The following is a 23289-nucleotide window of genomic DNA, read 5'->3' as shown; positions in this document are numbered from 1 at the left end:
TGTCCTGGGCGGGGCGGGGCGTGCCGGTCCGGGGGCGTGTCCTGGGCGCGGCGGGCCGGGCCGCACGGGGGCGCCACTGGGGCCGCGCTGCCCCGACTTGCCGAGAGTTGCCGAGAGCTGCCGAGGGGCTGAGGGGCCGGGGAGGCGCTCACTTCCGCGTCGGGCCCGGCGGCGTCCGGCGGCCGTGCCGAGGGCCGGGCGGGCCGCAGGTCAGTCGGGGAGGCCGCGGAGCCGGCCCCGCCCTTGCGGAGGAGTGGGGCGCCGGGTGGGCCGCGGGCCCGGGAGGCGGCGAGGCGCCCCGAGGAAGGGCCCGGGCCGCGCCGGTAACACGGGTGCCCCGGGCTGCAGGCTCGGGCTGCGGGCCGGTTCGGCGGCCCCAGGCCGCGGGGAGACCCCGGCGGGGCTTTCTGGTGTCCCCGCCCCTCGCCTTCGTCCCCGGTCGTGGGAGGAATGCGAGTCTCTCGAGCGGTTTCCAGAGCGCGGCCCGCGGGCGGACTCCGACCGCTCCTCAGGCTTCCTGCCCCGGACCCGGTGCCGTGGCCCGGAGTCTGCCTTTTCAGCCAGCTCCCTGAGGGTTTGATGCGGGTGGCCACAGCACCGCACTTGGGGACACTCCCCCAGAGGGCAGGGCGCGTCCGACCCCGCAGGGAGCCCGAGTGGGTGCATCTGAGGATGGGGCGCCGTGACCGGCCTTGAGTGGTGATGGTCCTCTGCCTCAGGAGAGGCTGAGGCGGGGTACCTCTTAAGTCCCAGCGCTCAGGGTGCTGCTGTGTCCCTGTCGCTACCAACAGGAATCTCCCGGGGGACAGATGCCGGGGTCAGGAAGCTCAGGGTGAGACCGTGCGGGGGCCGTGCGGCGGGAAGACCTTGGAGTGGGTCCTGCCGATCGGGATCGGGGTAGCCTAGTGTGGGCCCTGCACACATCACTGTTTCTTTCCTCAGTGTCCTCATCTGTCACCACGGACAGTAATTCCCTTCCGATGAGGCTTTTGTGTCAATTAGGTAATGTCTGTCAAGTGTCTCCTACAGTGGCTGGCACGTAGTAAGCATTGAGGAAGTGGGAATTATTGACCGTGATACAGGCCCTGCCTTCCTGGGGTTTATAATTCCCTAAACTAGGGATTAAACGCGTGGGATGAAGTGCGGCAGAGGTACAAAGTGTGTTAGGAGAGCTGTGCAAGTATTCGAACTGGCGGTGCTGGGGACGGTCATGACAGTAGTGAGGTTTGCCTGCAGCCCTGAAGAATAGATAGGATTCCAGGGCGCTGGTAACTGGGGCAGCTGAACGGGCTCCATTCGGTGCCTCAGAGGTGCTTCTCTCACATGGTCGTTGGGGCTGCTCCCGGGACTTCTAGACAGTGCAAGAAGTCACATCCATGAGTGGTGTTTGAAGGCCGCACCGTTGGTCCATAATAGATTGTCTAATGACGGTGTTTGACACACATGGCTCTCAACTCAGACTCTAATGGTCTCCTTCCCCATTTAACTGGAGACTGGCTAAACTGGAGCATCCATGAAAGAATCTTAGTTGATTGCATAAGTGAACGTGAATTGCCGTGGATGTAGTTGAGCATTTTGAGAGCCGTTTTACACTTGCTGTGAAATGTGCAGATACATGGGGAATACCTTTTTCATCACAGTATTGTTTTAGGTTCCGTACAAGCACCGCAGTCACCTGTGGTTCATCCATCTCCAGAATGGATTAAGAAATCAGATCCTTAAAACTTCCCTAAAGCTTCAGCCATTTTAGAGTGAAGAAGCCAGATGCTTTAGAGGTGGTATTTGTTGTTCTTCTGGACCAGTCTGGCTACTGGTATACATAGAATTCTATTCTCAGTCGATAAATTATTTATTCTTTAGTTACCTAAGTATTACGATTACTGTCGTTAATAATTTCTGCTCTTATATTTTGTTGGATCTCCAGAGCCAGTATCAAGTCCCTCAGTATATACCTTATGATAAAGTTTATGGCATTATAGATATTATTCCTCAAGTACTTACTCTGAGCTAGACACTGTTCCATATGCTTTTTATATATTCTATCAGTTATTCCTCTGATAGTCCTTTGAGGCAGGCACCAGTCCCACCTCCATCATTTTAGAGATGAGGAAACCGAGGAAGATATGTATTTGCCCAGGGTCCCAGAGCTAGTAAGGGCTGGAGGCTGGGAGCCCGATTCCATGCTACATGCCGATGCCCTCTGCAGACTAGACAGCTCCCTCAGACTTACTATAGTTTAAAAAGATCTGTGAATATCAAAGATCGTAAGCACACCTTACCTTTGCATTATCTTGTTAAATTCATTAAACAGTCATTTCAGCAGCTATGATTTGGTTGGTAGTAGTTTATCATCATTTACAAATCCTCTGAGCCAAAGTTTTCCAGCTTCTCAGCATATCTCAAACTTCTTTCGTATTATATAAAATCCTTCAGTTCAATATTGCCAGTGCTGAGGAAGCGATTTAAGTCACATTAAAGTGTATTTATTTTATTTTCTATTTAGTGTACTATTGGAAATGTCGGTGGTGATCATCCTTTGTTTTTACAGAGGGGGACCGGGACGGCCCTTGTTTTGCATTTTCTGAAAGTCTTTCAAGACAGAAATTCAGGTGTTGGTGGGAGTGATGGAAGGTCACAAGGCAGAAGAAGAGGTGTTCGATATTCTTCGACTGAACGTGGGGGGCTCTATTTATACAGCCAGGCGTGAGTCCTTGTGCCGCTTTAAGGACTCGATGCTGGCGTCCATGTTCAGTGGTCGTTTTCCTCTAAAAACCGATGAATCAGGTAAATATCTAAAGGCTGTAAGCATGCTCATGAATATTATTAAAATAGGGGTCTAGTTTAAATTCCTTGATTTTCCTAATTACAATGGAATGTGTTAGATTAGTGTATTAATTACTGAGATCCTTAGGACTGTACAGAGACTCATTAAGTACATGGAGAAATTAAATACCAGTTTCTAGACTCTGTGATGCAGTCACTAAAAGTTGACAAAAAGCAAATGTTCATCAAGGCCAACCGTGACCTAATTATGGGGATTAATTATATTTTGAAAGTTGTAATATTCATGCAACTCCATGAGTAAAGGTATTGAGACTGATTAAATTTGTTAGCTTCTCTCTGTGTTCTTCAAGTTAAAAAGCTGCCCTCATAGCTGACAGGGCAGTCACTGTCAGAGTAGAATTGGCATTAAACTCACCACCTGGGCTGGCTGTGTAGACTTGTGTGGGCTCACGTGTACGCCCGAGAAAATGTCAGGGCAGTAATGTCGGTTACCGTCAGTCACTCAGGGTAGAGGGCTGAAAATCGGTGTTTCAGAAGAAACTGTAAAACGCAAAGCTAGGGTTCTGGGGCTGCTCTCTCTGCTTCTAGTGCTCTGGGCTTCACTGAACCTACCACTGGTAGTAAAGAATCTTCAGCAAGGCAAGTAAGTCTTTATGCACATCTTGGGGGCTCTGGGGCTCATAGAACCCCTCTTGCTTCTCTGTTAGAGGGGCAAGATTGAGGAATCTTGAGCCTGAGGGGCTGTTAGCAAACCCTGGGTCTTGAGAGATTTCTTTGCCACTTGCATGGCAGCAGAAAGAATGGAAAACTCGCTGATGGCTAGTGCCCAGGGCTGGGGTCCACTTGGGTGGAAAGGTTGCTGGTGAAAGACTGGTAAGCGGGGAGTGAGTTTTGTTCTGTACCCCCAAATTTTACTGTCTTAATCCCTTCTTTTCTCAGCTAATCAAGGGAGAAAAGGAATTATTGAGTAAACTCACACAGAAGTAGCTTTTTTTTGATTCTGCTAAATTGTCTAAGAAAAGGCTTTTATCATAAAGTAGTACCAACATAACACTTTTTAAAGTTTAGTTTCATATAGTACAAAGGGACTAACCTAATAAGTCCAAGTATCTGGCATGCCTGGAGCTAAGAAGCCTGAAGCTGACTCTTAGTGTCCCTGACATACCAACACTGGACATAGTAACGAGCACCCCACATGCCCCCTTGGGGAGGGGCTCTGTACACCTTTCCTGGCCCAGCTGGGCTGGGGTTAGGGGTAAGCTTGTTTCTACCAGCAGGCTGAGGTCTCCATGGCTTTTGCAGTGACCATAGTGCAAATATGGTCATTACATCCAAAATTCCAAGTGGAGCTCAGAATACCTTTTCCTGTGTGGTAGGTGAGAATACAGAGGATTACCAAATTTGACTAAACCTATTTGAACACTAGGTATTAACTTTCTTGTGAGAAAGAAACATTTCTAATTGTAGAGGTCTTCAGTGTGATTTTAGTTGGACACGTTGAAACTTTATCGTGGTCGTATGCATCTATGTAATCATTTTTGAACTGAATGTTTTCTAGGGGCTTGTGTTATTGACCGAGATGGACATCTATTTAAATACCTTTTGGATTATCTTCATGGAGAAGTTCACATTCCCACAGATGAGCAAACCCGCGTTGCTCTGCAGGAAGAGGCTGATTACTTTGGCATCCCTTATCCGTACAGCCTGTCTGACCACTTGGCCAATGAAATGGAGACATATTCTTTAAGGTCAAATATAGAACTTAAAAAGGTCTTGGCATTTTCCTAAGTTTTAAAAAATATATAAGTGTACATATGTATATGCATTTATTATGCACAAAGCAACATGTGTTATTTTGCATAGTTTATGTTGCCACATAAGTCAGACATGAGACAGTTTTACTTTTGATAATTTTTTTTTTTTTTTTTTTTTTTTTTTTTTTTTTTTTGTTTGAAAGTAACTTTACTTCACCTTTATTATTGAAAGAAAGGTTCATCGTTTATACAATTCCGCTTGATAAGTATTTTCCCTGAGCATGTGAAAGCCTTCGTTCCACTGGCTTCTAGCTTCCCTTATGGCTGTCAGAAGTCAGCTGACACACTAATTAGCATGGTTTTGCAGGTCCCCTGTCTTTTTTCTCTGGCTGTTTTTTTTTTTTTTTTTTTTTTTTTTTTTATTTTTTTTTATTTTTTTTTATTAATGTTATGATAGATTACAACCTTGTGAGATTTCAGTTGTACATTTTTGTTAGTCATGTTGTGGGTACACCACTTCCCCCTCCGTACCCTCCCCCCACCCCCCCTTTTCCCTGGTAACCACCAATCAGATCTCCTTCTCAATATACTAATTTCCACCTATGAGTGGAGTCATATAGAGTTCGTCTTTCTCTGACTGACTTATTTCGCTTAACATAATACCCTCGAGGTCCATCCACATTGTTGTGAATGGGCCAATTTCGTCTTTTTTTATGGCTGAGTAGTATTCCATTGTGTATATATACCACATCTTCTTTATCCAATCATTAGTTTCTGGGCATGTAGGCTGGTTCCACGTCTTGGCTATTGTAAATAATGCTGCAATGAACATAGGGGTGCAACGGACTCTTGAGATATCTGATATCAGGTTCTTAGGATAGATACCCAGTAATGGGATGGCTGGGTCATAGGGTATTTCTATTTTTAACTTTTTGAGAAATCTCCATACTGTTTTCCATAGTGGCTGTACCAGTTTGCATTCCCACCAACAGTGTATGAGGGTTCCTCTTTCTCCACAACCCCTCCAACATTTGTCGTTCTTGGTTTTGGATGTTTTTGCCAATCTAACGGGGGTAAGGTGATATCTTAGTGTAGTTTTGATTTGCATTTCCCTGATGATTAGCGATGATGAACATCTTTTCATGTGTCTATTGGCCATATTCATATCTTCTTTTGAGAAATGTCTGTTCATGTCCTCTGCCCATTTTTTGATCGGGTTGTTTGTTTTTTTGTTGTTAAGCAGTGTGAGGTCTTTGTATATTATGGAGATTAACCCTTTGTCGGATAAGTGGCTTGTAAATATTTTTTCCCAATTAGTGAGCTGTTTTTTTGTTTCAATCCTGTTTTCCCTTGCCTTGAAGAAGCTCTTTAGTCTGATGAAGTCCCATTTGTTTATTTTTTCTATTGTTTCCCTCAACTGAGGAGTTACAGTGTCTGAAAAGATTCTTTTGAAACTGATGTCAAAGAGTGTACTGCCTATATTCTCTTCCAAAAGACTTATTGTCTCAGGCCTAATCTTTAGGTCTTTGATCCATTTTGAGTTTATTTTGGTGTGTGGAGAAAAAGAATGGTCAATTTTCAATCTTTTGCATGTGGCTGTCCAGTTTTCCCAGCACCATTTGTTGAAGAGACTTTCTTTTCTCCATTGTAGGCCCTCTGCTCCTTTGTCGAAGATTAGCTGTCCATAGATGTGTGGTTTTATCTCTGGGCTTTCAATTCTGTTCCATTGATCTGTGGACCTGTTTTTGTACCAGTACCATGCTGTTTTGATCACTGTAGCTTTGTAGTATGTTTTGAAATCGGGGATTGTGATTCCGCCGGCTTTGTTTTTCTTGCTCAGGATTGCTTTAGCAATTCGCGGTCTTTTGTTGCCCCATATGAATTTTAGGATTGTTTGTTCAATTTCTGTGAAGAATGTTCTTGGGATTCTGATTGGGATAGCATTGAATCTGTATATTGCTTTAGGTAGTATGGACATTTTAACTATGTTTATTCTTCCGATCCATGTGCAAGGGATGTCTTTCCATCTCTTTATGTCATCGCCTATTTCTTTCAAGAGAGTCTTGTAGTTTTCATTGTATAGATCCTTCACTTCCTTGGTTAAGTTTATCCCAAGGTATTTTATTCTTTTCGTTGCTATTGTGAATGGGATAGAGTTCTTGAGTTCTTTTTCTGTTAGTTTATTGTTAGTGTATAGAAATGCTACTGATTTATGCACGTTAATTTTATACCCTGCTACTTTGCTGTAGTTGTTGATTATTTCTAATAGTTTTTCTGTGGATTCTTTGGGGTTTTCTATGTATAAGATCATGTCGTCTGCAAACAACGAGAGTTTTACTTCTTCGTTACCTATTTGGATTCCTTTTATTTCTTTTTCCTGCCGAATTGCTCTGGCCAGCACCTCCAGAACTATGTTGAATAGGAGTGGTGAAAGTGGGCACCCTTGTCTTGTTCCTGTCCTCAGAGGGATGGCTTTCAGCTTTTGTCCATTGAGTATGATGTTGGCTGTGGGTCTATCATATATGGCCTTTATTATGTTGAGGTACTTTCCTTCTATACCCATTTTACTGAGGGTTTTTATCATAAATGGGTGTTGGATCTTGTCGAATGCTTTCTCTGCATCTATTGAGATGATCATGTGGTTTTTGGTTTTCATTTTGTTAATGTAGTGTATCACGTTGATTGACTTGCGGATGTTGAACCATCCCTGTGTCCCTGGTATAAATCCCACTTGATCATGGTGTATAATCTTTTTGATGTATTGCTGTAATCGGTTTGCCAAAATTTTGTTGAGGATTTTTGCATCTATGTTCATCAGTGATATCGGCCTGTAGTTCTCCTTCTTTGTGTTGTCCTTGTCAGGTTTGGGGATCAGAGTGATGTTGGCTTCATAGAATGTGTTAGGGAGTTCTCCATCTTTCTCAATTTTCTGGAACAGTTTGAGGAGAATAGGTATTAAGTCTTCTTTGAATGTTTGGTAGAATTCTCCAGAGAAGCCGTCTGGTCCTGGACTCTTGTTTTTGGGGAGGTTTTTGATTACCGTTTCTATTTCCTTACTTGTGATTGGTCTATTCAGATTCTCCATTTCTTCCTGATTCAGTTTGGGGAGATTGTAGGAGTCTAGGAATTTGTCCATTTCTTCCAGGTTGTTCAATTTGTTGGCATATAGTTTTTCATAGTATTCTCTTATGATCTCTTGTATTTCATTGGTATCTGTTGTGATTTCTCCTCTGTCATTCCTGATTTTATTAATTTGCGATTTCTCTCTTCTTTTCTTGGTGAGTCTGGCTAGGGGTTTGTCAATTTTGTTAATTCTTTCGAAGAACCAACTCTTTGTTTCATTGATCCTTTCTATTGTCTTTTTTGTTTCAATATCGTTTATTTCTGCTCTTATTTTTATTATTTCCCTCCTTCTACTGACTCTGGGCCTTGTTTGTTCTTCTTTTTCTAGTTCTGTTAGGTGTCGTTTGAGGTTGCTTACGTGAGCTTTTTCTTGTTTAGTGAGGTGAGCCTGTATTGCGATGAATTTCCCTCTTAGGACTGCTTTTGCTGCATCCCAAATGATTTGGTATGTCGTGTTCTCATTTTCATTTGTCTCCAGATAATATTTGATTTCTTCTTTAATTTCTTCAATGATCCATTGTTTGTTGAGAAGCGTGTTGTTTAGTCTCCATATTTTTGCACCTTTCTCTGCTTTTTTCTTGTAGTTGATTTCTAGTTTAATAGCGTTATGATCAGAAAAGATGCTTGATATTATTTCAACTCTCTTGTATTTATTGATGTTTGCTTTGGTTCCCAAAATATGGTCAATCCTTGAGAATGTTCCATGTGCACTTGAGAAGAATGTGTAACCTGCTGTTTTTGGATGAAGTGTTCTATATATATCTATTAAGTCCATCTGGTCTAATTTTTCATTTAATTCTATTATTTCCTTGTTGATTTTCTGTCTGGATGTTCTGTCCATTGGTGTTAATGGTGTGTTGAGGTCCCCTACTATTATTGTATTGTTGTTGATGTCTTCTTTTAGATCTATTAAGAGTTGCTTTACAAATTTTGGTGCTCCTGTGTTGGGTGCGTATATATTTATAAGTGTTATGTCTTCTTGGTGGAGAGTCCCTTTTATCATTATATACTGTCCCTCTTTGTCTTTCTTTATCTGTTTTGCTTTGAAATCTACCTTGTCTGATATTAGTATAGCGACACCTGCTTTCTTTTGTTCATTATTAGCTTGGAGTATTGTTCTCCATCCCTTCACTCTGAGTCTGTGTTTGTCTTTGGGGCTGAGGTGTGTTTCCTGGAGGCAGCATATTGTTGGATCTTGTTCTTTGATCCATCCTGCCACTCTGTGTCTTTTGATTGGGGAGTTCAATCCGTTTACATTTAGAGTGATTATTGAGACGTGGTGGCCTACCACTACCATTTTGTGTCTTGTTTTCCGGTTTTCTTCAGTTTCCTTTGTTTCTCGTCCCATGGTTTAATCTGTTCTGATGTAGAGCTGCTACTCTCTGTTGTTGTCCTTCTACTTATCTCCTCTGCTCTTGGTTTTGTAGACCCTTTCCTTTTTTGGATTTTTCAGGAATGAGGGTTTTCCTGAGGATTTCCTGAAGAGGAGGTTTTGTGGCAATGAACTCCCTTAATTTTTGTTTATCTGGGAAAGTTTTTATTTCTCCATCGTATTTGAAGGATATTTTCGCTGGGTAGAGAATTCTCGGCTGTAGGTTTTTGTCCTTCAGATTATTGAATATATCATTCCACTCTCTTCTAGCCTGTAAAGTTTCTGCTGAGAAATCTGCTGATAGCCTGATGGGGGTTCCTTTGTAGGTTAGTTTCTTTTGCCTGGCTGTCCTTAATATTTTCTCCTTGTCGTTGACTTTTGCTAGCTTCACTACTATATGGCGTGGAGTTGGTCTTCTTGCATTGATAAAGTTTGGAGATCTATTGGCTTCTGTCACCTGAAGATCCATCTCCCTCACCAGATTTGGGAAGTTCTCAGCCATTATTTCTTTGAATAGGTTTTCTGCCCCTTTCTCCTTCTCTTCTCCCTCTGGTATACCTATAATCCTTACGTTGCATCTCCTAATTGTGTCTGATAATTCTCGGAGAGTTTCTTCATTTCTTTTAAGTCTTGCTTCTCTCTCCTCCTCTGCCTGCAACAATTCTATATTGCCATCTTCCAAATTGCTAATTCTTTCCTCCATATTATCGGCCCTACTGTTCAGAGCATCTAGATTTTTCTTAATCTCCTCTATTGTGTTCTTCATTTCCAGTATTTCTGTTTGGTTCTTCTTTATCGTATCAAACTCTTTTGTGACATAGCTCCTGAACTCGTTGAGTTGTCGGTCAGAATTCTCTCTTAACTCAGTGAGTATTTTAATGATGGCTGTTTTGAAGTCATCATCATTTAGGTTATATATCTCATTTTCTTTGGGATTGTTTTCTGTGTATTTGTTACTTTCTTTCTGTTCTGGAGATTTGATGTATTTTTTCATATTGCTTGATGATGTTGATTTGTGCCTCCGCATGGAGATAGAGTTTAGTTGCTCCTTTCACTTGTTTCAGCTGCTGCGGTGGGGGGAGCAGCTGTTTATACTTCACCAACCAGGAACCCTGTCCGTAGTTGCTAACTGGGCCTGGGCCCCTCTTCGTAGCCACAGTGGCCCTTTGGATTCCCTCCTCTGCCGTGGGGGCCGTCACGGGGGGCTTCAGACTGCAGGTGCCTACTGTTGTTGCCCACCTAGATGCGCTCTCTCCTTGGGGTCTGCAACGGTGTTATGGGCTTTTCCAGCGGCCAGGGGTGGGATCACTTTTATTTGTCGCTCGGTTGCTGTCGGCACCCACCAAATCTCACTTGTCCTCTATGGGTCGCAGGAGAGCTATTGGCATCTTCTACAGTCTGTGGTTAGTACACCTAGCTATGCTGCTTTTGCCCTGGGGACTTCCAGCCTTGTGGCTGGCGGCTGGGTGCCTTCTACTGGTGCTGTGCCGAGGCTTTCCCTAAGGCTTCTGTGAGCCTGTAGGGTTTCCCCCTAGGCTACTAAGCTGGGTCTCTGGAACTCTCTCCAGCCCCAGTCCTCTCCGAGATCTCCGGCAATCCCTAGCCTCACCGGGTGGGCAACAGCAGCTGGGGGTCGCCCCGCCCTCTGGGCTTCTGTCCGGGCTTGTGCCGGGAGCCCTGAGTGCTCAGCGTGGCCCCTCTGCTACCGGCAGACAGGGAGTTTTGTCTGCTGCCTGGGGGAGCTCCGGCACTTCCCCTCCGGGTCGCCGATCCGGCCTTTGAAAATTCCCCCGCCCCGGTCCTCTCCGAGATCTCCGGCAATCCCTAGTCCCACGGGGCGGGCAACGGCAGCTGGGGGTCGCCCCGCCCTCTGGGCTTCTGTCCGGGCCTCTGCCGGGAGCTCTGAATGCTCAGCGTGGCCCCTCTGCTACCGGCAGACAGAGAGTTTTGTCTGCTGCCCGGGCGGAGCTCCGGCGCTTCTCCACCGGATCGCCGGACCCGCCTTTGAAAGTTCCCCCGCCCCGGTCCTCTCCGAGATCTCCGGCAATCCCTAGTCCCACGGGGCGGGCAACGGCAGCTGGGGGTCGCCCCGCCCTCTGGGCTTCTGTCCGGGCTTGTGCCGGGAGCCCTGAGTGCTCAGCGTGGCCCCTCTGCTACCGGCAGACAGGGAGTTTTGTCTGCTGCCTGGGGGAGCTCCGGCACTTCCCCTCCGGGTCGCCGATCCGGCCTTTGAAAATTCCCCCGCCCCGGTCCTCTCCGAGATCTCCGGCAATCCCTAGTCCCACGGGGCGGGCAACGGCAGCTGGGGGTCGCCCCGCCCTCTGGGCTTCTGTCCGGGCCTCTGCCGGGAGCTCTGAATGCTCAGCGTGGCCCCTCTGCTACCGGCAGACAGAGAGTTTTGTCTGCTGCCCGGGCGGAGCTCCGGCGCTTCTCCACCGGATCGCCGGATCCGCCTTTGAAAGTTCCCCCGCCCCGGTCCTCTCCTAGATCTCCGGCAATCCCTAGTCCCACGGGGCGGGCAACGGCAGCTGGGGGTCGCCCCGCCCTCTGGGCTTCTGTCCGGGCTTGTGCCGGGAGCCCTGAGTGCTCAGCGTGGCCCCTCTGCTACCGGCAGACAGAGAGTTTTGTCTGCTGCCTGGGGGAGCTCCGGCACTTCCCCTCCGGGTCGCCGATCCGGCCTTTGAAAATTCCCCCGCCCCGGTCCTCTCCGAGATCTCCGGCAATCCCTAGTCCCACGGGGCGGGCAACGGCAGCTGGGGGTCGCCCCGCCCTCTGGGCTTCTGTCCGGGCCTCTGCCGGGAGCTCTGAATGCTCAGCGTGGCCCCTCTGCTACCGGCAGACAGAGAGTTTTGTCTGCTGCCCGGGCGGAGCTCCGGCGCTTCTCCACCGGATCGCCGGACCCGCCTTTGAAAGTTCCCCCGCCCCGGTCCTCTCTGAGATCTCCGGCAATCCCTAGTCCCACGGGGCGGGCAACGGCAGCTGGGAGACCTCCGTGCCCACCGTGTCTCTCTCTGGGACCCTCCGGGCGCCCCGAGCACCAGGCTGGGTCTCCCCGCCAATGGCGGCGAGAGACTCTCCCTGCGGGCTCAGGTGTGCAACTCCAAAGTTTCCCTCTGCATTTAGGAGTAATTGCGGGGGGTTTAAGTAGGGTTCTGGTCACCTGTTTCCACCGTCGCTCCTCTGTTGTGTTCTCGCTCCTGCCCTAGATGTGTGTGGATCCTCTGGGGGCGTCCGTTGGAAGAAAGCCGCTTGCGGGTACTAGGCTGCCCGTCGGGGTCGGAGAGTTTTCACCTATTTCCACATCCTCCCGGAGGAAAGTCCGTCCACCTTCCGATGTATAGTCGCGTGGGTGTCTCAGACGTCCTGAGATGCTGTCTGGATATCCTTTGTCAAGCGATAAGTGTCCAAATAATTGTAGACTCGAAGGGCGAGAGACAAAGAGGACTACTCACGGCGCCATCTTGGAAGAATCTACTTTTGATAATTTTTGAAGACATGTTTCTTAATTACTACTACTCATTTTTTAAGGCCAATATTCTATTCTAGGAAAGCTCATTACATCACCACTCAAAGGTTTATGGAGTTTTTATTCCTCACTGAAGGTTTAACACTTTTTGATGGGTATTTTTGCAGAACTACTCTGCTCTTGAAGTTCTTTTTAAATTAAGAGCAATACTGTAGTATGTCAGGGTATAGTGGTATTATTTTATTTACTGAAATAATTTTTTAAAAGAATGGTCATGATAAGTAAAAGATTGTATAAAATCTCTTACCTGATTTAGAGAATGTAACAGTTTGTTACTAAGTTAAAACATCAGTTTGATGAATTCACTTTGAGATCAATAAATCTTTCTTTAAGATGCTTCTATTTTGTCACATTTTAAATATCTTTACATGACTTGAAAAACTTCATTATTTGTTTCTGTCTTATTGATAAGTATTACATTTGCTATTAATTAGCATATTTGGGCATCCAAGCAAAATATTTTTCCTAGGTAATTGTTAGTAGTAGAAACTGACCTAAATTGGTTTGAATTTTTGGTTTGGATGTCAGAGTTCAGGAGAGCAAGCTGACAGTATGGTTATTAGGAGAGCAGCATGAGGAGAAAGTTGATTTGGTTCCACATCTCGTCAGGAATTTGCATGGTTGTATGGGTTCTGCTACTGAAGCTATTTATAATTTGAGTTGTCAGTCTTTTGGTGCTATTCACCCCTTCTGCAGACTGGGGCTAAAAAAGCATATCTGGAAGATTGAGGTGGGTTAACATTCATCTTCTCAAGTCCCAACTCTGTAGTCTTTTATTCCTGGTTTGTTACAGCAAGCATACATTCATTCTGTCAGCCAACACATGTTTATTTCAAATGCTTTTGGCATATGGAGCACTGTTCTAGGGACTGTGTGGGACACAAGGAAATACAACATACAGCTCTAGCCCTTGAACAGTTTATAATATAGTTGGGAATTCTACAGATGGGCAAGTAAAGTTAAAAACCAATACTGGAGTTAGATAGTAATGTTAAATGAAAGTGCAAGACATGTTAGGGTCCTATTTTCCTTCACTGAATCAATAAATCTTAAGCATCTCCTTTGTGTCGGGCACTATTTCAGGCACTTGGGAGACAAAACAAAATAGACAAAAGTGCCTGTCCTCAGGGCGCTCAACACCATTCCTCCCAGGGAAGGCCCTTGCTGCCCCCTGGGCGAGGCCCTCCTGCTTGTGCCCCTTTGTACCCTGTAGGTCCACTGGCAACACTTTTTACACGGTGTGCTGATGGCGTATTTGACGTCTGTCTTCTGCATTAGCTATAAACTCCAGGAGGGCTGGGTGCCTGTTTTTTGCTCCTCAGCATTGTAGCTCCAGGACCTCAGACAGTGCTCAGCGTATAGTTGGTACTTAATATTCAAATGAATGAATGACTAGGTAGATAAATGCCGTATGAGTCAGACAGTATGTATTGAGTTCATATATTCATATCTTTCAGTGTAAAAGAACAAGTTAATCTGGTTAACCCATGATTAGATTTGAAGTTAAAAATAAGCGTCAACCATGGGGCTAGTCAGTAGAAGGTGAAAGGAAGATTGAATCAAATGGGAAATTTAGGAGGAAATAAAGGGAAAAGAAAAAGGTCTGACTTTTAGTTATTATATGAACATTTTAAAATTAAAAGTGATGTTGGTAGTGACGCTAAAGGAGGAAGAAATAAAATAGAATTTCCACATGGAAAAAGATCCTCTCGCTGAAAAGGTGCTGGGTTTTGGGTGGTGCTTTTTGTGGTTTGCTCCCCCCCACCGCCAAATTCACAAATGCATATGTGGTTTTTAAAGGCACGAAGACTGGGCTGAAATTTATAATCTTTTTCTTTCTCTTATGACCAACTGAAATTTCAGCGTTACGTGAAAGTAATAGAGCAAATTCTTGTTTGCTTTACACCAGAAGTAAATTCAAATTTTATATATTTTTTTGCTCCAGGCTTTAACAGACTTCTGTGATTCATATGGTTTAGTTTGCAATAAACCAACAGTTTGGGTTCTGCACTATCTTAACACATCTGGTGCAAGCTGTGAGAGTAGAATTATTGGTGTATATTCCACAAAAACTGATGGAACAGATGCTATTGATAAGCAACTGGGAGGACGAATTCACAGTAAAAGCATTTTTAAAAGGTATGTCCATATTTAAATATGAAAAGAATCAAAATAAAGTCTTGGTCTCTTCTAAGAGGTGTTATTGAATGGAATATGTGGTTGACTAGAAAAGACCCTTAACGTCTTTCCACAGACGGAGTAAGGCCTTATAGCTGTCGAGATAGGCCTGCTTCTTGAGAAGATTATAATTAAGACTGTTTCACATACATATGAGCTAAAGGCCATCTACGTGGTGGTGCAGTGGTTCTCAACTGGGAGTGGGCATCAGAATCTCCTGAGAGGCTTTACAGACAATGAAAGAAAGAAAGAAAAGTCATATGCCTGGGTATCTCCCCTAGGCTGTAGTCCGGGCTCAGAAACATGGGCCTCGAAGACAGCAGTTTCATTGAGTGCCCTGGGCTGCGGAGTCCTGTTCTGAGAAATGAAAGACTTCCCTGCTTCCTCCCAGCGTTAAATTCTATGACTTGAACATGTTAAATTTGTAAGGGTCATTCTCTTAATATTTATCCTGTAATCGTATTTATACTGGTCAATTCACTTAGCAAAATTTTTTTTTAATTCTCTGGGAGATTGGATTGAGTCATATATTAGTGACTAGTGCATGACCACATGAGCTTGCTTTTTAGATTGTTAAATATGTCCTCATTTTCTGAATTCTTTATAGGCGAGGATGTTTCTGTATAAAATATAAGTGCCTGGCACAGTGCTAGGAAAGTTTTATTCAAAGTTGTCTTTTCTAACTTTACTGGAGTTAGGTGATTTTATAGAAAACTTATTTTAAAGATTTGTTGATTTGTCTGCATGGTCTATATTTTGGAATTAACATATACTTTACCATAGTAAAATGAGGTCAAATGTAGATTAGTATATGAGTATAGTATATTACACTCATATAGTATATAATATTATATATATACACACATATGCTAAGGAGTCACAGAAGAACAGCTACGCAATGCCTACAGATTTTTTTGCTTTGTTAATGAGCACTTGAGTGTCTATGAGCTATATATACATATATATATATGCACACTCATGTTTGTACCTAGGTAGTGTATTTTCATTACCTTTTGCAATATTTCTAGAGAGGCGGGAAATAATGTTCAGTACATTTGGAGCTATTATTCAGTAGCAGAACTGAAGAAAATGATGGATGCTTTTGATGCCTGGGAAGGAAAAGGTACAGTACAATTCTTTTATTTCATGCAGAAGGTAGACTTTTCCTTAGTAAGACAAAGTAAGCTCAAATACTACATTTCTTTTTTTGAGAAATTATTTTTTTGTGTGGGTTAAGGTATTTGTCACCTCATAGTAACATTAAGGCAGTTTATTTACAAATCTTTAAACTCCATACGTTGCTAGATATTATTACTGGGTTTATCATTCAGTAACCTAAAATATGCTTCTGTTCGTAATGCTTGTTTAGTTCAATTAAACAAGAGTTCATTTAGCAACTACATTGTACCTGGCATTGTCCTAGGAACTATACCTCTAAATTAAGCATAAAATGTATAATCCAAAAAAAGAGAGAAAATGAAAATAATGCTGGGGAAGTTGTTTAAGGAGCCCTTAGAAAACAGTTAAAATAATCTTTAAATGCATGCTTTGAAATTTGACCATTTCACCAAGCTGCTTAAAGTGAGTTGATAATAATAATGCTGTTTAATGTCCAGTGTGATAAGTAGTTTACATTCAGTATCTCTCAGTCCTAAAACAGCCTTGAATGCTGTTTACCATTTTATTGATGAGGAAACTGAGTCTCAGGGAGGCCATGCCGCTTGCTTAAGGATCACAGAGGGTTAACTGTTCTATGCTGAAGTATTTTTTTTTTCTTAATTAACAATCGTGTATTGAGTGTCTGTTAGGTTCACCACTATAGTAAGTCCTAAAATTGGGTCCAAAGATAAGTAAGACACATCTTAGTCCTCAAATGCTCTTAAAAGCCAGTAGGCGCAGACATGGCAAGTCATGTAAGATTGAATAAAAGGAGAGGAAAAGGCTTTTAAGAACTCTCTTTATCAGCTGTTCTTCCTTCAGGCAGGGTGCTAGAACCAACCTTTCTTCCTTTCCTCAATTTGCCCCCTCACTTTTCCTCCTTTTTCTTTTCATATCACACCCCCAAGTATCTAGGATCAAGTATAATGAAAGAAGTGCTCTTCTCTTTAAAGAGCTTATTATTTTAGATTTAATTGACTTTGAAATACTTAGGCTTGAGTTGAGGAACAAACCCCTGGTGTTCTCTGTGTCTCCTTTTGTGTCTCTCGCCTGGCAGGCCGCCCAGGAGGCTTCTCGAGGGCCCTGGCTGGGCTTCTGTCTCCACTGACTAAGGAAGCTGGAGCGGAGAGCTGGAATCACTGACTTTTAAAAAGCGTGCAACTGATTTTAACTTTTTAGAAAGCACGTAATGAAGTATCATTGTTATTTAACAGTTCTGGGGGGCCTGTGGAAAGCCATAAGGCAGGAAACAGAATTAAGAGAAAGAACTATTGGAAAGAAGAAGACAGTTATTGTTATTTTTGTGGGCAACATATCTTTTTAGAAAACCCAAAGAATAAACTAAAGATATTTTAAATGGTGAGTTCAGTAGACTAAACCAGCTGGATACAATATAAGTAAAGAAAGCTCAGCAGCTTGCCTCTGATAGATTAATGAGAAATTATAGGGGAAAATCCCATTCACAAAGCAATAAACAAAACGAAATAACTAGGACTGCCCCGCCAAGAAACACTTGGGCCTTTTTTGAAGAAAACTGCTAAAATGTATTCATCCATCCATCCATCCATCTATCCATCTATGAAAAAGAAAACATGAAGATTACGGTGGGACATAGCATGATTCTGAATGGGAAATCTGAGTATCACTTCTTCTCAGATTAAATTATAGGTTTGACACAGTTCCTACCAAAATATCAGTGGAACTCTTTGGAAATCTTGAAGAAATGATTCTAAAATTCCTTTAAAAGAATAAACAGGTGAAATAGCCAAGAACATTTTGGGAAGAAGAAATCATTAGTGGGATGAGTCTAACTATTTGGTAGTAAAAATGCTATACATAGATTTATAGTAATAAAAACCATGTATTTCTGGTAGAAGAATAGATTCAGAGATCAGGAGTAAACCCCAATAAAACTTTATTATATTTGTAAGAATAAAAATACTATGTGATAAAATATTAAATATCAATGAAAAAAGGGTAGATTGTTTAATAAGTGAGAAATATACTTGGGAGAGAAAATAGAACTCCAGCCTCACGTCATTTATCAAAATAACCCCAGGTGGATTTATAAATGAAATATGAAACTATAATAAACTATAATGAAATGTAAGCAAATAACTGATTTCTTAATAGATAAAAATTATAAGCTTAAATCATAAAGACAAAGACTAATAAATTTGATTACATAATATTTAATATATTAACCTTAAAACAAAAAATTGTAAATAAAATTAAGGCCAATCAAAGACTTGGATAAAAATGTTACATTAATTGGACAAAGAATATCCTTGATATAGAGAGGGTTTATTTAAATTGATTAGAAAATCAGCTCAACCCATACTACAAATAAATGTGCAAGATTGATGACCATAAAATTCCCAGAAAGGGAAACAAACATGTGGCAGGAGGTTCAAACTCATTATTTATCAATGAGATATACATTAAATGAGAACTATTTTTTATATCCCAGATTAGTAAAGATCTCTCATGCATTTTGAAAGGAGTAAAAATTAAAACTGCTTTTTTTGGAAAAAATTTATCAATCAGTATATATCAATAACATCAAAATTGCTCATATTCCTTGACCCAGTAATTCTACTTCTAGGAACCTTCCTTAAGGACATAATCAAATGCAGAAAAAGGCTTATGAACAGAAATGTTTATTAAGCATTATTCATAATAGGGAAAAAATAAAAACAGTCTAAATGTCTACAGTAGAGGATTAAATACGTATTGGCACATCCTTGGGATATAGATGGGATATAGCTATTAAAATTATTTTGAATAACTTTTTACAGGATTGCTTTGACTATTTGGGGTCTTTTGGTGTCCCATATGAATTTTAGGATTCTTTATTCTATTTCCATCAAGAATGTCATTGGGATTCTGATTGGGATGGCATCAAATCTGTAGATTGCTTTAGGTAGTAGGGACATTTTAACCATATTTATTCTTCCAATCCACATGCGTGGAATATCTTTCCATTTCTTTATGTCATCATTGATTTCTTTCAGTAATGTCTTATAGTTTTCATTGTGTGAGTCTTTCACCTTCTTGGTTAAATTTATTCCTAGATATTTTATTCTTTTTGTTGTGATTGTAATGGGACTGTATTCTTGAGTTCTCTTTCTGTTAGTTCGTTATTAGTGTATAGAAATGCAACTGGTTTTTTTAAGTTGATTTTGTACCCTGTAACTTTGCTGTAATTGTCGATTACTTCTAATAGTTTTTCAAAGGATTCTTTAGGGTTTTCTATATATAAACTCATGTCATCTGCAGATGACGAGAGTTTGCTTCTTCATTGCCTATTTGGATACCTTTTGTTTCATTTTCTTGACTAATTGCTCTGGTCAAGACCTCCGGTACTATGTTGTATAAGAGTGGTGAGAGTGGGCACCCTTGTCTTGTTTCTGTTCTGAGAAGGATGGCTTTAAGTTTTTCCCCACTGAGTATGATGTTGGCTGTGGGTTTTTCATATATGGCCTTTATTATGTTGAGGTGCTTTTCTTCTATACTCATTTTATTGAGAGTTTTTTTTTTTTAATCATAAATGAATGTTGGATCTTGTCAAATACTTTCTCAGCATCTATTGAGATGATCATGTGGTTTTTATTGCTTATTTTGTTAATGTGGTGTATCACATTGATTGATTTGCAGATGTCGAACCATCCCTGTGTCCCTGGTATAAATCCCACTTGATCGTGATATATTACCCTTTTAATGTATTGCAGTATTCGGTTTGCAATATTTTGTTGAAGAGTTTTGCATCTATGTTCATCAGTGATATTGGCCTGTGATTTTCCTTGTGTTGTCCTTATCTGGCTTTGGGATCAGATGATGTTGGCCTCAAAAAATGTGTTAGGAAGTGTTCTGTCTTCTTCAATATTTTGGAATAGTTTCAGAAGGACAGGTATTAAATCTTCTTTGATTGTTTGGTAGAATTCTCCAGAGAAGCTGTCTGGTTCTAGACTTTTATTTTTGGGGAGGTTTTTGATTACTGTTTCAATCTCTTGTGATTGGGCTATTCAGATTCTCTATTTCTTCTTGATTCAGTTTTGGGAGTTTGTTTGAGTCAAAGGATTTATCCTTTGCTTCTAGATTGTCCAATTTGTTGGCATATAATTTTTCATAATAGTCTCCTACAAGCCTTTGTACTTCTCTGGTGTCCATTGTAAGTTCTCCTCTTTCATCTCTAATTTTATTTGAGCTTTCTCTCTTTTTTTGTTAGTGAGCCCGGCTAAGGGTTTGTCAAATTTGTTTATCTTCTCAAAGAAGCAGCTCTTTGTTTCATTGATCCTTTCTACTGTTTTTTTGGTTTCAATTTCATTTATTTCTGCCGTATTTTTATTATTTTCCTCCTTCTGCTGACTTTGGGCTTTGTTCTTCCTTTTCTAATTCTGTTAGGTGTAGTTTAAGATTGCTTGTTTGAGATTTTTCTTGTTTGTTAAGGTAGGCCTATATTGCTATGAATTTCCTCATAAGACCACTTTGCTGCAACCCATGAGTTGGTATGGTGTATTTTCATTTTCATTTGTCTCCAGATATTTTTTGATTTCTCCTTTAATTTCTTCAGTGACCCATTGGTTGTTCAGTAGAATGTTGTTTAGTCTCCACATATTTGTCACTTTCCCAGCTTTCTTCTTGTAGTTGATGTCTGGTTTCATAGCATTATGGTCAGAAAAGATGCTTGATATGATTTCAATCTTAAATTTATTGAGGCTTGCCTTGTTTCCCACTGTATGGTCTGTCCTTGAGACTGTTCCATGTACACTTGAGAAGAATGTGTATTCTGCTCATTTTGGATGGAGAATTCTATACTTATCTGTTAAATACATCTCATCCGGTTTTTCATTTAAAACCACTATTTCCTTGTTGACTTTCTGTCTGGATGATCTGTCCATTGATGTAAATGAAGTGTTAGGGTCCCCTGCTATTATTGTGTTGTTGTTAATATCTCCTTTTAGATTTGTTAATAGTTGCTTTATGTACTTTTGTGCTCCTGTGTTGGGCGCATATATAAGTGTTATGTCTTCTTGGTGGACTGTCCCTTTTATCATTATATAATGCCCACCTTTGTCTCTCATTGTCTTTTTTACCTTGCAGTCTACTTTGTCTGATATAAGTATGACAACACCTGCTTTCTTTTGTTTACCGTTAGCTCAGAGTATCATCTTCCATCTCTTCACTCTGAGCCTGTGTTTGTCTTTAGAGTTGAGATGTGTTTACTGGAGGCAGTATACTGTTGGGTCTTGTTTTTTTTTTTTTTTATCTATCCTGCCACTCTGTGTCTTTTGGTTGGTGAATTCAATCCATTTACATTTACAGTGATTATTGATATATGAGGGCTTAATGTCACCATTTTATTCCTTGTTTTCTGGTTGTTCTGCATTTCCCTTGTTTCTCATTCCACGTATTTCAGACTGCCAATTCAGTTTGGTAGTTCTCTATGATGGTTTTCTCAGTTTTCTCTTTATTTATCATTTGTATCTCAGTTCTGAATTTTTTTTAGTGGTTACCATGAGGTTTGTATAAAAAAATCTTGTAGATGAGATAGTCCGTTTTCTGATAGCCTCTTATTTCCTTAGTCTAAGCTGGTTCCATCCCTCTCCTCTTTCCCTTCTAAGCTATTGTTGTCACAACTTATTCTGTTTTGTGTAGTGAGTTTGTGGTTAAAATGACAAGATTATTTTTTATGTTTTCCTTCCCTTTATCTTTAATGTTATAATTAAGTCTTTGCTAACCTTTTCTGATAGAAAGCTGCAATTTTCTGATTTTGTCTGCCTGTTTATCTCCTTGCTCAAGGTTTTGTGAATGCTTTTTCTCCTTTCAGTTATGAGGGCCTTCTTGATCATTTCTTGTAGGGAGGGTCTTGTGGTGATGAACTCCTTCAGCTTTTGTTTCTCTGGGAAAGTTTTTATTTCTCCATCATGTCTGAAGGATCTGTTCACTGTATAGAGTATTCTGGGCTGAAAGTTTTTGTCTTTCAGAATTTTGAATATATTGTTCCACTCTCTCCTAGGCTGTAAGGTGTCTGCTGAGAAATCTCGTGAAAGCCTGATAGGGGTTCCTTTGTAAGTTGTTTTCTTCTGCCTTGGTGCCCTTAATAGTTTTTCTTTGTCATTGACTTTTGCCAGTTTTAGTACTTTATGTCTTGGAGAAGGTCTTTTTACATTGATGTAATTAGGAATTCTATTAGCTTCTTTTACTTGTAATTCCAGCTCCTTCCCCAGTTTGGGAAAGTTCTCAGCTGTTATTTCTTTGAGCAAGCTTTCTGTTCCTTTCTCCCTCTATTCTCTCTCTGGAAAACCTATAATCCTTATGTTGCATTTCCTAATTGAGTTGGATATTTCTCAGAGAATTTCTTCATTTCTTTTTAGTCTTAATTCTCTCCTCCATCTGAAGCATTTCTGTATTTCTGTCATTCAGATTGCTAATTCTGTCCTCCATAATATTAGCTCTGTTATTCAAAGACTCCAGATTTTTATTGAGCTCATTCATTGTGTTTTTCATCTCTAATATTTCTGATTGGTTTTTCTTTATAGTTTCAATCTCTTTTGTGAAGAATTCCCTCTGTTCATTAGTTTTAATCCTGATTTCATTGAACTGTCTATCTGAATTTGCTTGCAACTCGTTTAGCTTTCTTATGATAGCTATTTTGAATTCTCTGTCATTTAGATAGTAAATTTTTGTGCCTTCAGGATTGATTTCTGAATGCTTGTCATTTTCCTTCTAGTCTGGATTAGTAATGTATTTCTTCATCCTATTTGCTGGGGTGGATTTCTTCTGTCACGTAGTGGTAGTATCTGGTTGTAGATTCCACTGGGGGGCTGGGGTCAGCAGCTGTGTATTCTGAGCCTGCCAAGATACCTGGTGTCTGTGCCTGACCTTTAGAATCTATGCTATCAGGGCCTGTGTGCGATTCCCTGCTTGCAACGGCAGCTTTACTAACATATGCATGGGCACTTTGGCGGGGGTCACTTGCTCTGGCTGACCAGCTCAGCTGGTGCACCAGGCAGGGTGGGGGGCACTTTTTTTCATGTGTGCACTCCCTGGGGCATTCTCGCTTTGCCCTTGCTATCTGCCCTGCTGGGGTGCTCACTTGATGAAGACACCCCTGCAAGAGCTTAGCCTCCTCTGTGTGGGGCTTTCCTATGGGCTGTGAGAGAACTTGGAGAGCAAAGGCATTCCCACGGAGAGCCACCCCTTCCGCTTCTCTTCTCAGAGCTGCACCTGGTCCTGCGCCCTACGTCACTCCCGGGGAGGGAGAGGAGATTCTCTTACCTCCTTCCACTTTCTCCTGGGGGTTCCAGCACTTCCACTTTCAGACATATGGCTGCATGGGTCTCTTAGATGTCTTTTGTGTTGTGTGAATGTCCTCTGTTGCTTTAGAAATG

The 23289-nt window shown here is 41.8% G+C and overlaps 1 protein-coding gene across 1 annotated transcript in view; it reads left to right on the top strand.

Moving 5' to 3' along the window:
- The first annotated feature begins 43 nt into the window (after positions 1 to 43).
- Positions 44 to 23289, top strand: part of KCTD18 (potassium channel tetramerization domain containing 18) — a 41346-nt gene continuing 18100 nt past the window's right edge. The window contains exons 1-5 of the mRNA XM_070580557.1: positions 44 to 209; positions 2549 to 2784; positions 4343 to 4554; positions 14505 to 14698; positions 15766 to 15860. Coding sequence (XP_070436658.1) covers positions 2625 to 2784; positions 4343 to 4554; positions 14505 to 14698; positions 15766 to 15860 — 661 coding nt within the window. The 5' untranslated portion in view covers positions 44 to 209; positions 2549 to 2624. The remainder of the gene's footprint in view (positions 210 to 2548; positions 2785 to 4342; positions 4555 to 14504; positions 14699 to 15765; positions 15861 to 23289) is intronic.

Source organism: Equus przewalskii, chromosome 17 (assembly GCF_037783145.1).
Source record: "Equus przewalskii isolate Varuska chromosome 17, EquPr2, whole genome shotgun sequence".
Taxonomy (NCBI): Eukaryota; Metazoa; Chordata; class Mammalia; order Perissodactyla; family Equidae; genus Equus; species Equus przewalskii.
This window is presented reverse-complemented; position numbering and strand designations above follow the sequence as displayed.